This window comes from Mytilus galloprovincialis, chromosome 6 (assembly GCF_965363235.1).
Source record: "Mytilus galloprovincialis chromosome 6, xbMytGall1.hap1.1, whole genome shotgun sequence".
Lineage (NCBI taxonomy): Eukaryota > Metazoa > Mollusca > Bivalvia > Mytilida > Mytilidae > Mytilus > Mytilus galloprovincialis.
The window spans coordinates 96,160,872-96,175,672 of record NC_134843.1 but is presented as its reverse complement, the minus strand read 5'-3'; the positions used below and the strand labels follow the sequence as shown (position 1 = coordinate 96,175,672).

At 33.8% G+C, this 14,801-nt stretch overlaps 1 protein-coding gene and 1 long non-coding RNA gene across 2 annotated transcripts in view; both read right to left on the bottom strand.

Moving 5' to 3' along the window:
• Positions 1–683: 683 nt before the first annotated feature.
• LOC143080828 (uncharacterized) overlaps positions 684–14,801 on the bottom strand; it is a 30,914-nt gene continuing 16,796 nt past the window's right edge. Inside the window, exon 2 of the long non-coding RNA XR_012979806.1 lies at positions 684–1,576. This is a non-coding gene — a long non-coding RNA (uncharacterized LOC143080828). The remainder of the gene's footprint in view (positions 1,577–14,801) is intronic.
• Positions 2,317–12,990, bottom strand: LOC143078492 (A disintegrin and metalloproteinase with thrombospondin motifs adt-1-like). Its single transcript, XM_076253353.1, has 6 exons — positions 12,813–12,990; positions 8,986–9,165; positions 8,147–8,317; positions 7,551–7,712; positions 3,505–3,684; positions 2,317–2,822 (listed from the first exon to the last, which is right to left on the bottom strand). Exons 1-6 carry the CDS (start codon positions 12,988–12,990, stop codon positions 2,587–2,589), a joined length of 1,107 nt encoding a protein of 368 aa, XP_076109468.1. The 3' UTR covers positions 2,317–2,586.

Here is a 14,801-nt window from a genome sequence, read left to right as displayed (position 1 = left end):
CAAAAACGTACAAGTTAAATTTGTATATGATAATTTTGTTGTTAGGAGTACGGAAGTAAACATTTTTGTCGATAGTACGAGTATAGAAGTGAAATTTGAACATCGGATGACCGCAAGTTCGTGTGGATGGTCACAAGCACTTGTCTTAGAAAAGAATCACATCTCTATACCTAAAAGTGAGGTTGATGTACAGAGATGTATTATTTTTCCGAGACAAATTCGTGCGTGAATGATGAATAAATGACAAAGAATGCAACATCACCGTAATAACTATTATATTGTAGTCATGCTAATTAGTTGCTCTTAATAAGTTATATTTGTATATAACAGTTACATGCATATACAATTTTCATCTATTTGTATATCATTCTATTCTACCACTCTAATAATTGCATGGTGGACACTTTTCTGTAATAATTCGATTTTTCTTATAAATAGGATTCGTGACAACAATCATATTTTCACGCAAAACGTTCTTGTGATATTCTTCCATATGCGTAATAACATAATTTGTCTGTACTTGTGCATATTTTTTTTGTTGTTTTTACTTATATATATATTTTTACGACAAAACATTTTCACGTGTCAAATTATTAACATAACTAGAGGCTCTAAAGAGCCTGTGTCGCTCACCTTGGTCTTGTGCATATTAAACAATGGACACGGATAAATTCATGACATAATTGTGTTTTGGTGATAGTGATGTGTTTGTAGATCTTACTTTACTGAACATTCTTGTTGCTACAATTATCTCTATCTATAATGAACTTGGCCCAGTAATTACAGTGGAAAATATTTTCTAAAAATTTACAAAAATTTATGAAAAATGTTAAAAATTAACTATAAAGGGCAATAACTCCTTAAGGGGTCAATTGACTATTTTGGTCATGTAAACTTATTTGTAGATCTTATTTTGCTGAACGTTATTGCTGTATACAGTTTATCTCTATCTATAATAATATTCAAGATAATAACAAAAAACGGCAAAATTTCCTTAAAATTACCAATTCAGGACAGTAACCTAACAACGGGTTGTCCGATCCATGTGAAAACATCAGGGCAGATAGATCTTGACCTGATAAACAATTAAACCCTGTCAGATTTTCTCTTAATGCTTCGGGTTTTGAGTTATAAGCTAAAAACTGCATTTTACCCCTATGTTCTATTATTAGCCGTGGCAGCCATTTTGGTTGATTGGCCAGGTCACGCCACACATTTTTTAAACAAGTTACCCCAATGATGATTGTGGCCAAGTTTAGTTTAATTTGGCCCAGTAGTTTCAGAGAAGAAGATTTTTGTAAAAGATTACTAAGATTTACGAAAAAATGGTTAAAAATTGACTATAAAGGGCAATAACTCCTTCAGGGGTCAATTGACCATTTTGGTCATGCTGACTTATTTGTAAATCTTACTTTGCTGAACATTATTGCTGTTTACAGTTTATCTCTATCTATAATATAATTCAAGATAATAGCCAAAAACAGCAAAAATTCCCTAAAATTACCAGTTCAGGGGCAGCAACCCAATAACGGGTTGTCGGATTCATCTGAAAATTTGAGGGCAGATAGATCTTGACCTGATAAACAATTTTACCCCCATGTCAGATTTGCTCTGAATGCTTTGGTTTTTGAGTTATAAGCCAAAAACTGCATTTTACCCCTATGTTCTATTTTTAGCCATGGCGGCCATCTTGGTTGGTTGGCCGGGTCACGCCACACATTTTTTAAACTAGATACCCCAATGATGATTGTGGCCAAGTTTTGTTTAATTTGGCCCAGTAGTTTCAGAGGAGAAGATTTTTGTAAAAGTTAACGACGACGGACGACGGACGACGACGGACGACGGACGACGACGACGACGGACGACGGACGCCAAGTGATGGGAAAAGCTCACTTGGCCCTTCGGGCCAGGTGAGCTAAAAATACGATTTGAGAGTACTCAAAGTTTCTGTAAGCTAGTTAAAAGCCAAAAACAATTAACGATAAAAATTCATGGATCAAAGATAAAAATCAATTAAAACAAATCCCATAGATTGATTTTTTTAAAGTCCTTGACATGACGTGTGCAATGCTTGAATAAAAGTATAGATGGCAGAAGGATCGTTAGGATTTAAACTTATCATACATACAGTATGTATCATTTTATATACGGATAAAGCAATCTCTAAATAGAAAATAAACATGAGTTTGTACTTATTATCCAATGTACATCCCAAAAATCATTCGAAAATTATAAACACTTTTTTGAATTATGTTTTAATTTGTTGATGACAAAGTCGATGTTTGTGCTAATGTTAACAATATTCAAAGATCTTATTTCAACAATTAAATCCATTTCACTTCAAATCGAAGTGCTTATATAACATTTTATCATAATAAACCTCAGAATAAGACAAATAAGAACAAATGTTTAAGACGGTTACTCAATTTTCATACATTTTACTCAATTTTCATACATTTTACTCAATGTTCATACATTTTACTCAATGTTCATACATTTTACTCAATGTTCATACAATTAAATGAAAAGTTGTTTTCGAACAATAAAGATCAATCGGTTAACTATCAATTGGTATTCCTGAATTAATTATAAAAATGTAACTGTGTCGGCTTCACATATGAATGGGGCTTCCACATTGCAGTCGTCATCGTCCCATTGATAGCTTTGATCTGGTACTACTTTAATACAGTTCTGTCGATGCACTTCATTGGAAGGTTCTCGAAGAGACCAGTTAGTCCATTCAAGAGATGCTCCTACGCTTGTTGTAAATGTTCCATTGCGTCCCAGATCTATACCATCCATCCAAAATGGAGCTGGGATCACTAATGACAAAAAAAAAATTAAATTTAATTGTTAGATTAATCTATTAAACAAATAACTATTACAAAAAGTTTGTGTATGTTGTTATTTCTAATATGCAATCTAAATTTTTATTGTTTTTTTTAATTTTTTTTATTGTGAAAAATATATCTTTTACCCTTGAACAGATCAAATTTCACGTTTTTTTTTATTTATTTCTATTTTTATCTCAAATCAATTATTTTGATAAGAAAAAAAACCACTCTAAAAATTTAACCAATCGGGCAATTATTTACCTTGGTACATTGTATCCATTTTCATTAATTATGGATAATGTATTGCCTTTTGTCGTTGTTTTTGTTGACGAGATATACATTAGGAAGATGTTGTATGAGTGCTAATGAGACAACTCTCCACCTAAGTCACAATTTATAAAAGTAAACCATTATCGGTCAAAGTACGGTCTTCAACGCGGAGCCTTTGGCTCACACCGAACAGCAAGCTTTAAAGGCCCCCCAAAATTACTAGTGGAAAACCATTCAAACGGGAAAACCAACGGTCTGATCTACATAAAAAACGAGAAACGAGAAACACTTATGAACCACATCACGACAACTAATGAACATCAAATTGCTCTTCTAAGTAAATATCGATAAACAATAATTTTACATGTAATATTATGTAATTTTTTATTCATATAATTACCTGTATCAATGGTGCCGTTTATGAGTGCCTTAAGAGCATTTAATGTTGAGTCACTGTCAATCAGAATCAATGTATGGTCATCAGTTTTACAAGTATCCATTGCATTTTGCCAACTGCTTCCGTCACTGTAATGTTTGAAGCACTTTCCGGATGTCGATGTGAAACCACTGGGACAATTTACTAAAATGACAATGAAATGATAATAGTTTTTTTTACATTACCAACATTCCATTTTTTGAGAAATAATGTCCTCTTTAAAAAAAACCATTAGCATTCCACAGCTTTAACATGTTAAATATCAACAAATATCTATACTACTAAAAGAAGAGACTGCATTTCCTATGAAATCATACAAAGTCGGAAGTATTTGTGATTTGACGTATTTTAACTAGAGGCTCTCAAGAGCCGTGTCGCTCACCTTGGTCTATGTGCATATTAACAATGGACACAAATAAATTCATGACAAAATGGTGTTTTGGTGATGGTGCTGTTTTTGTATATCTTTCTTTACTGAACATTCTTGTTGCTACAATTATCTCTATCTATAATGAACTTGGCTTAGTAATTACAGTGGAAAATATTTCCTAAAAATTTACAAAAAGTAACAAAAATTTATGAAAATTTTTAACAATTGACTATAAAGGGCAATAACTCCTTAAGGGGTCAATTGACAATTTTGGTCATGTTGACTTATTTGTAGATCTTATTTTGCTGAACATTATTGCTGTTTACAGTTGATCTCTATCTAAAAAAATATTCAAGATAATAACCAAAATCTGCAAAATTTCCTTAAAATTACTAATTCGGGGGCAGCAACCAAACAACAGGTTGTCCGATTTGTCTGAAAGTTTCAGGGTAGATAGATCTTCACCTGATAAACAATTTTACCCATGTCAGATTTGCTCTAAATACTTTGGTTTCAGAGATATAAGCCAAAATCAACATTACACCTCTATGTTCTATTTTTAGCCATGGCGGCCATCTTGGTTAGTTGGCCGGGTCACGCCACACATTTTTAAAACTAGATACCCCAATAATGATTGTGGCCAAGTTTGGTTAAATTTGGCGCAGTAGTTTCAGAGGAGAAGATTTTTGTAAAAGATTACAAAAATTTACAAAAAATTGGTCAAAATTGACTATAAAGGGCAATAACTCCTTAAGGGGGTCAACTGATAATTTTGGTCACGTTGACTTATTTGTAGATCTTACTTTGCTGAACATAATTGCTGTTTACAGTTTATCTCTTTCTATAATAATATTCAAGATAATAACCAAAATCTGCAAAATTTCCTCCAAATTACTTATTTCGGGGCAGCAACCCAACAACTGGTTGTCCGATTCATTTGAAAGTTTCAGGGCAGATAAATTTCCACTTGATGATCAATTTTACACCTGTCAGATTTGCTCTAAATGCTTTGGTTTCAGAGATATAAGCAAAAATCTACATTTCACCTCAATGTTCTATTTTTAGCCATGGCGGCCATCTTGGTTGGTTGGCTGGGTCACGCCACACATTTTTTAAACTAGATACCCCAAAGATGATTGTGGCCAAGTTTGTATTAATTTAGCCAAGTAGTTTCAGAGGAGAAGATTTTTGTAATAGATTACTAAGATTTACGAAAAATGGTCAAAAATTGACTATAAAGGGCAATAACTCCTAAAGTGGTCAACTGACCATTTCGGTCATGTAGACTTATTTATAAATCTTACTTTGCTGAACATTATTGCTGTTTACAGTTTATCTCTATCTATCATAATATTCAAGATAATAACCAAAAACAGCAAAATTTCCTTAAAATTACCAATTCAGGGGCAGCAACACAACAAAGGGTTGTACGATTCATCTGAAAATTTCAGGGCAGATAGATCGTCACCTGATAAACAATTTTACCCCGTTAGATTTGCTCTAATTGCTTTGGTTTTTTAGTTATAAGCCAAAAACTGCATTTTACCCCTATGTTCTATTTTTAGCCATGGCGGCCATCTTGGTTGGTTGGCGGGGTCACGCCACACGTTTTTAAACTAGATACCCTAATAATGATTGTGGCCAAGTTTGGTTTAATTTGGCTCAGTAGTTTCAGAGGAGAAGATTTTTGTAAAAGTTAACGACGACGGACGACGACGGACGACGGACGACGACGACGGACGCCGGACGCCAAGTAATGAGAAAAGCTCACTTGGCCCTTTGGGCCAGGTGAGCTAAAAAGTAGTGTTTTGTACTTCCCAAGTTTGTCTATGAACAATCTTTTTTCTACAGAAAACGCCAATTTTTGAGAAAATAACCTAATTCGGGGACCGTTATCGACATGTGGTTTATAATGCCGACGTCACACATTGGCGTATAGACCGGCGTGCACAAAACGTACAGAGAAAATTGACAAAGTCGGTATACGTGAGTTGCACGCCAGAGGAACGCTAAGCAATCGCTAAACGCGCGCGGCATAAGTTTGAAGTACGTCGAAATACAAAGGTATATGCTTGGTGAACGCTACAACTCGTGGAAATTTTTATGCAGCATAACAATTTTCATTCAGCTCAAGCGTCTATTTGGCGTATACCTGTACGATTCACGCACGTTATACATACGCTACAAGCGCTTTAAACGCGCTACAGATCAGTTTGAGACGCGTTTAAGGCACGTTGTATACGCTTCAGAATCGTTCGATTTTAACTAAAACGTATGCGGGTGTGTTTGTAACAAACACCCGATAATAGAGCGTCTAAGACACGACCGGGACGCGTCTCAAATACGTTCAAGAAACTTTTTTCATTCGTAGCGTGCATTCCATCTACGTTAGACAAACGCCAGGCATATGCCAACATACGTTTCATGAAAAAACCGGTAAACGCTTAGCTACGTTTCTCTAATTTTTGTGCTATTTTCACATTTTCTGACCGGTGTGGGAAAAATATTTCTCCTCACTAGTGAAAAATCTGTTCTCGGCAAATGATTAGTCGAAATTCTCTACTCTCGACAGTTGAATTTTAGTTATTTAAAGAGCTCGGCAAGTCTCACGCTTTAAATAATAAAATTTAACTGTCGAGAGTGGAGAAATATCGTAGTTCACTTGTTGCAGTGTAGGAATCTATATTTCTCGCACGCCAAATACACGCTAAAAGCTCGTTGTGCACACGTTACAGATATGATTGACAGGTTAAATGCATCCAAAATTACTAGCGTATTAGCAGCGTATATGATTTTTTAACACGCCCGGCGTACATCGGAGCTATACGCTGATGTGTGACGCCGGTATTATACGCTTTCACACAGTCATGCTCAGTCGACGTACTGTCCGCGAAATTAAAAAAAAAATCTTTTTGAGATCGCATAAACATGTATAACCCCATCGCAATTTTGCGCCTGTCCCAAGTCAGGAGCATCTGGCCTTTGTTAGTCTTGTATGATTTTTGATTTTAGTATCTTGTGTATAATTCGGAGTTTAGTATGACGTCCATTATCACTGTACTAGGATACATATTTTTTAAGGGGCCAGCTGAAGGACGCCTACGGGTGCGGGAGTTTCTCGCTATATTGAAGACCCATTGGTGGCCTTCGGCTGTTGTCTGCTCTATGGTCGGGTTGTTGTTGCTTTGACACATTCCCCATTTTCTTTCTCAATTTTTTTTTGTTTCTAAAATTGCCCAATTGTACCGCGAAAGGGAACCTTCTAGTATTAACTACAAACAAGTGCTTAATTGTTCTTATCTTTCATTTGTATCTTCTTTTTTCGATTTTTTTGTAAGTTAACGTGTCTCGGAGCATAAAGTAAAAACAAATTCACTTCTATATATATAGAACCATATGTGATTTATTGTCGATGAGTTTCAAGTTCGCAATACTGATACAATATTTGAAAAAAACATCTCTTGTATACATTTCCTATAATCTTGTATCATTGCTATGATCGATTGCAAATCTACATAAAATATGGCAAAATCTTGAATAACTCGAGAATTATATAATCTAATACTTTTACGAGTTACATTATAAAAATATTTGAAGATATTAAACGTAAATATTATATAATTTAATTTGTTTTGAATACCTTGGCATTCGTCCAATATGCATGTTTGTTGTTCCATGCTCTCTCCTTGACAGTCACTTCCGGTCGAGTTTGTACAGTTCCGTGTTCTAGTTTGATTCCCTTGTCCACATTCAACGCTGCACTGAGACCAAATAGTCCACTCGCTCCAGTTACCGCTTACTCCTGAAAAAAATAAGTTAAAAAAATGTATCAATTTTCAGATTAAGTTAATCATGTTTTTGTTGCACCTTACAAAAAGTAAATGAAAGAGCCCACAATACGTAGTTCATGGCAAGTTAACTTTCGCTGAAAAGCCGAATTCTGTTATGGCATCTGATCAGAATTTGAATGAAAGATAATGGCTCTTACATTACTTAAAAGTTTACCCTTTCACCTTGGCTTCTGTTAAATTTCCACTTTACCATAAACAATTGATTTGATACCTTGCTTTAGCTATCCATAATGTTTGTCTCATGTTTCCCTTTGTCTTGCATAATTCTCTAAAGAATCCATTCGAGTTTTAAAATCATTAAAACTTAAATCACTGAATTCATTTGAATATATCAAACTAATAAAATTACAGATTTAGGAAAACACTTTAGCAATTAAAAACCAACCAAGACAACTTCCTTGACAATGCACGTCTTCTTGGCTCCAACGTTCACAGTCAGCACCACCTTGATGTGGAATAGGTTCTATACACGTTCTCCTCCTTGATGAGTTACCGGTCTTTTCACAGTCGGCGCTGCAGTCACTCCATTCTGTCCAAACTGTCCACCCATCACCAACTGGGAATAATTTAAACGTATAAAAAGTAAAATAACAACAAAAAAACAGAACTCCTAAGACAAAATTCCAAACGAAAAGTCCCTAAGCAAATGAAAAAATCAAAAGATAAAACTCATCAGATTAAAACTAAACACACGACATTTTTTAGACTTAAACATGAATAACCGAATAATTCAATATAATATTAGCATCCCATATAAAATACCTTTGTGTTAACAAGAACTCATGACCTTGTATGTCCCCCGAGATGTCATTTTTGTTTTATGGTTTTTGCAAATAATCTGCATCTGAAATATATACTTCATTCATATTAATACTGTGATTTTACTTCATTCATATAAATACTGTGATTTTAAAATATTTTCTTCGATTTATCGTTTATTTTAATCATGAATTTATGTAAGTGTACGAGACACAAAGGAAGACCAAACTAATTTAGTAACGTAGAGATATTAAAAAGAAACGAGCTATAGGAGCAAGTTGAAAATAAATAGCTTCCAGTAGTATGTCATAAAATATCTGAAGATGCCCTAAGGATCTATTAGTAGTGTATGAAGATGCCCTAAGGATCTATTAGTAGTGTATGAAGATGCCCAAAGGATCTATTACTTAGTAGTGTATGAAGATGCCCTAAGGATCTATTAGTAGTGTATGAAAAACTGATTACCAGAACACAATATAGCTTCTGTACATGTTTGATATATTTCTTTCTCTCCAATACATTTAGCCCCGCCACCAGAGGGAGGAGGATTAGCGCATGTACGAAATCTGGTCTTAAACTGGTCAGTGGTTTCACATGTTTGTGTGCAGTTTCCCCAACTTTCCCATTGAGACCATTCACCGTCAACTAAAAACAAAAGATACCATACATGTTTGACAATAGCTAATCACTGTATGTTAGTACATATAACGACGTTCATGTCGTCATTATTTAATCTGCCGCAAAATATCGAGTTCGCTTCGTCTATTTTCATTCAATTTGTACAAGTTTCATGCTTTAAGTTTAATATACTCCTCATTCTTGCATAGCGTAGTAGTATACCAGGTTCTATTTATCAAAATATTCCTACTTTATGAATATCTTTTACTTAGGGAAAACACATCTAAGTTTTATAGTAAGCAAACATGTATCGTATTTAGAAACAAGCAAGACTTTTAGAAAAGCTTAACATTATTCGTGACATCCATACAGTAATAAAATTTATGTAAATTTGGCATATATAACAATTTTCCGGCAGCGCATGCAAACGGGTATATGCTCCTCGTTACTTCGATACTACACAGCTTTTATTTCCTATCATTATTCCCTTGATAGAGGGTTGCTGCTCACAAGAAAGCTATTAAACCAAGATTTCAAAGTGGTGAGATTAAAATTATCGCTACGTAAATTTTACAGACGCCATCACGATCTGATTATCCTTCAGGAGCATCTGAGATCACCCTCAGTCTTTGGTGGAGTCTGTGTTGCCCAGTCTTTATTTTTCTATGTTGTCTTTTGTTTTGTGTATTTTTGTTCGTAGGTTTGTCGTTTTCTTTTTAAGCCACGGAGTTATCAGTTCATTTTCGACTCATGCGTTTGAATGTTCCTTTGGTATCTTTTGCCTTTTTTATATAAATTATCAAAATATTATATAAATTATAATGTATGGGTTAAATTAACTAGTATTAACAAATGTTATCCAAAGAGAGACATCTATATTGCACGTGTTTTCAAGTGCATTGGTATTTCCCGACCTAATATATATATATATATATATATATGTACACAGCAATGTATCACCATCATTGATGGCGATCCGATGGATACATCTGTTGTAGAGTTGTCACTGACTCAGACGTACTTATATATATATATATATATATATATTTATTAAGAAACTACAACGGGGGCACTTGCAGGCAGGGTACCCACAAATACGTCTAAGAGCATATACAATGAATAATGTACAATTTAAAATACACATACATGTAGGACAATATCAAAGTTAAAAATTAATTCTCTTTATAAAACAAGTCAACATTCATGTAAAACATAACATTATATATTAATATAAAATCTCAGCATTTAAAGATCACATCAATTAAGTTGCACACGTAAATCACAGTTAGCTTGATTTTCTAAAATTGAAGATCTGTAAGTGTTTACAAACATTTGGATCAACCTTATGAAAATATTCACCTAGCAGTATGTTTTTTTTTCGTAGGACGGTAACTCTGTGAAGCAAAAGTCGGGGAAGTTAGTGCTAAGGTACTCATGTATATCGGCAAAATACTTATTTCGGGTGCATTTCTTTCTAACACAGACGATGACAACGGCTAAGCGCGCACATGTTTTGATCATTTCTTTCAAACATACGTTTGCAAAGTTTACATAAACTTAGCAAACGCTAAAAATGCGTCTGCAGTTTGTCGTTTGTTAGTACAAACGCTGGATTTGTTTCTAACTTCAACCTGATCAAACGAAGTATTTGTTTCTACGTTTGTAAAAAAGTCTGTTTACCAACAACATGTGCATGATTTATTGAAAGTTCAAACAGGATCGTTAAAGACTTATTAAACGATGTATTTGTTTTTACTTATGTAGCGTTTAGAAAACGGCAACAAACGCGACACAACGTTTACTTAGCCGTATTTGACACAACCTTTTTCAACTTTTGATCTTCAGTGCTGTACAACTTTGTACCCTTTTTTTTCGCTTTCGATCTTTTATATCTGGACGTCACTGGTGAGTCTTGTGTGGACGAGGCGCGTTTTTGGCGTATTAAATTTTAAACCTGATGCTTTTTGTTATTCATTAATCATGTGTTTCTTTGTCTAATACGTTTTCCTATTTATTTGTATTATAGTCCTGTAATATTATGTTGTCATTTCTATGTTATATTTAACATTGCCATTAAAGTGCGAGGTTTGGCATGCCACAAAACCAGGTTCAACCCACCATTTTTTCCTTTAAAAATGTCCTGTACCAAGTCAGGAATATGGCCATTGTTATATTATAGTTCGTTTCTGTGTGTGTTACAATTTAACGTTGCGTCGTTTGTTTTCTCTTATTCTTGAGTGTAAATTGACATTGCGATAAGACGTGTCACGGTACTTGTCTATCCCAAATTCATGTATTTGGTTTTGATGTTATATTTGTTATTCTCGTGGGATTTTGTCTGATGCTTGGTCCGTTTCTGTGTGTGTTAGTTACATTGTAGTGTTATGTCGTTGTTCTCCTCTTATATTTATGCGTTTCCCTCTGTTTTAGTTTGTTACCCCGATTTTGTTTTTTGTCCATGGATTTATGAGTTTGAACAGCGGTATACTACTGTTGCCTTTATTTACAAAAATTTGGTTAGAAAGAAATGCGGCCTTCGTATAGGAGAATATTCAGAACATTCGAGAACGAAATGTTCCACGGATTCCTCAGATTTGCATGAACACATTTGACAAATGGTAGTCTCGCACATATTCATTCTATATAAAACTTGATTTATGGGTAAACAATTTGTTCGTGCTAACAATTTTAACCTTGTAGACTTAAAATCGAGCAAGTTTGACAAATAAGGCTGTCTACCAGACGCAAGGTTGAATTTGGAGAACGCATTTAGACTGCTTTTATTTCTTATAACTTGAAATTTCTTATAACTTAAAATCGAGCAAGTTTGACAAATAAGGCTGTCTACCAGACGCAAGGTTGAATTTGGAGAACGCATTTAGACTGCTTTTATTTCTTATAACTTGAAATTTCTTATAACTTAAAATCGAGCAAGTTTGACAAATAAGGCTGTCTACCAGACGCAAGGTTGAATTTGGAGAACGCATTTAGACTGCTTTTATTTCTTATAACTTGAAATTCTCTTTCACGAACAAACCTTACAAAAAACTGTTTGAAAATATTCAGGTTAACATTTGAGTTGTAAAAATGATCAAGACCAACAGAATTAAACACATTTTTTATATACTGGGGATATCACCGTTCTCGATGTAGCGTTAGGCCCTTTAGCTCGTCAAATATGATTCGACATAATCTATTCTAGGTCATGAAATCTAGCAAAATAAGACATCCTTTGTCTATCTTGGAAATCATTTATCGGTTCCCAACCCAAATCTACGAACAGAGCCGACTTAGTGATATTCATATTAGTACTTAAAATGAATTTCGCCGATTTATATTGCCAAGTTTCAAGAATTTGTTTGCTTGAAACTGACAACGGCAGCCATACAGCACAACCGTGTGCGATAAATGGCCGTATTACCGAGTTCAAAGATCCGTGCTCATTTAGCAACTTTGCCTAAGATATCTCTATTTTGCATATTTATACTATGTAAAACTCAACGTTTACTTACTGAAAATCATCATTTCTGTGAGGATGTAATTCATACAAATTCTAGAGAAATATTGCACTTTTTTCAAATCTTAGAATATTTCTACAAGGAATGTGACGTTTGTAATTAAAAATAATATTGAAGAAACAATTGCAACTTATGGTCCTCTCCCTAAGTACAAACCTGGAGGAATACAGCTGTCTTCTGCTCTTGGTACCAAATAAGCATAGGCAACTACACACACCGTTAAACCTCCAATAGATAACCCGCTGAAAAAGGCAAAACATGAACAAAATCTGTTCTTTGGAGGTTTAGTGATAACTTGGATGGTATGATGAGGAGCGACTTTCTTAGATGGCATATCTAAACATATGAATCTGTATCCATAAACATAACTGATAAATGGTATTTAGTTATCCTACCATCCTCATTAATTTACTGTATTTTTTACTAATTATTATTATAATTTATGCAGATTTGTTGCATTGTTTGGACCTTTCAGGTCTACTTTAAACCTATTGATCTGCCCAAAGATCATGAGAACGATTCAGATTCAATATAAAGTTAATCATCTAGGTGTACAAAATAAAATAAAGTTGTGAATAAAATATTTATGGTGCCTATGTAATTATATAATATGAGATATAGTTTTACAAGGTGCTACAAGGAACTTCATAACGCGATTCTGAACATTATCTTTTTAAAATTTTAATGAATAAATAAACACTTAACAAACATAATGTTATTAGATATTGATTTTGAAAACCTTTTACGATATGGTGGGTACTGCAGATGAAAATCCGATAAGTGACGTAAGACGTGGCATTGAAATCATCGCCGTATTTATTTTAATATTCTGTGATTTGGGTTTATGCACCTAATGCTTTAGATTTTGGTGTCTGTTATAACGGTGTCACTTCCTTTTGAGTCTTTTAATAAATGATTAAGCATAGATGAACTAAGATGGACTAGACTGTTCTCTTTAGATCCCTCTTGTTCATAAAGCTACTGAGGTATCAAAGTATTCATCCTTAGCTTCCAAAGAGATTAGACAAATTTCCTCTGAATTTGTGTCATTCACAAGGTAAAATGTTACCTTTCCTTTTGGTATTTGAATAGTATAGGGCTTATATCATATACTTTAAAAGCATTTCTTTCAAAAATGTACATCGAAGTGGAACTCAACCGTGACTGTTGAAGTTTTTTTTTTTTATACATAATTGCTTTCACACGTTTCGGTAAAATGTACATCGAAGAAATTGCAATACACAGGAAAAAGTGCCACGCATGTTTCACGCATGGTAAACAAAACGTGTGTAAAACGTATGTTTTTTGTGCGTTTAACGCATGTTTTTTACAACATGCGTATAACAGGCGTGCAAAAACATACATTAAATATGCGTTACAAAACGCATGAAATATTTCACATGTGTAAAACATGTGTTAATACAAACTCATGTAAAATACATGTTTTACAACATGAATTTCAAAATTACATTTTTTTTATGACTGATTTTTTATCTTTGGCTTATTTTTTTTTATTTTTGTAGTGGAAATTAACAATTTAAAAATGAAAGACATGATTGGAAACCCTCCTTTATTCTTGGTTGGGAAACCCCTTTGAAAAATGGGCTTTAGGGTGGATCCGCCACTAAAGAATGTAATAACTTGAAAGTTTGAAAAATAAATGAAAATTACAAAAACATGTCTGCCTAAAATATTTAATATTTTAATTTTAAAGCATTTTGTTAAGCTTGAATAGACAAAATTCACACGGTTAAAATGAAATGCTGTAAAGTATGTAGATGAATTAATGTGTTAACTGACTAAATATACATTGTGATATTTGATATGCTGTCATTTATTGTCTTTTCCTTCACTTCTAATCATTGATGTCCTCCAATAGAAGCATGAGAGTATCATCTGACACAAGTTTGGTAAATTCTATATTTTGATTCAGTTTATATTAAAGTTCTATTCATCACAGTCCTGTTGCTACAAATGACTGGAACTGCTTCCTAGCAGAGCTACTTCTCCTTTTTAATTTGCCCAAGACATTTCCATGTGACAATTTCTTCTGTAAACATAAAAAAGGTGATTAAGTAAAAAGACATTTGGGATGTTTATATAAGAGATGTCGAATTTCACAAGAACTGAATGTAACTGAAAGTT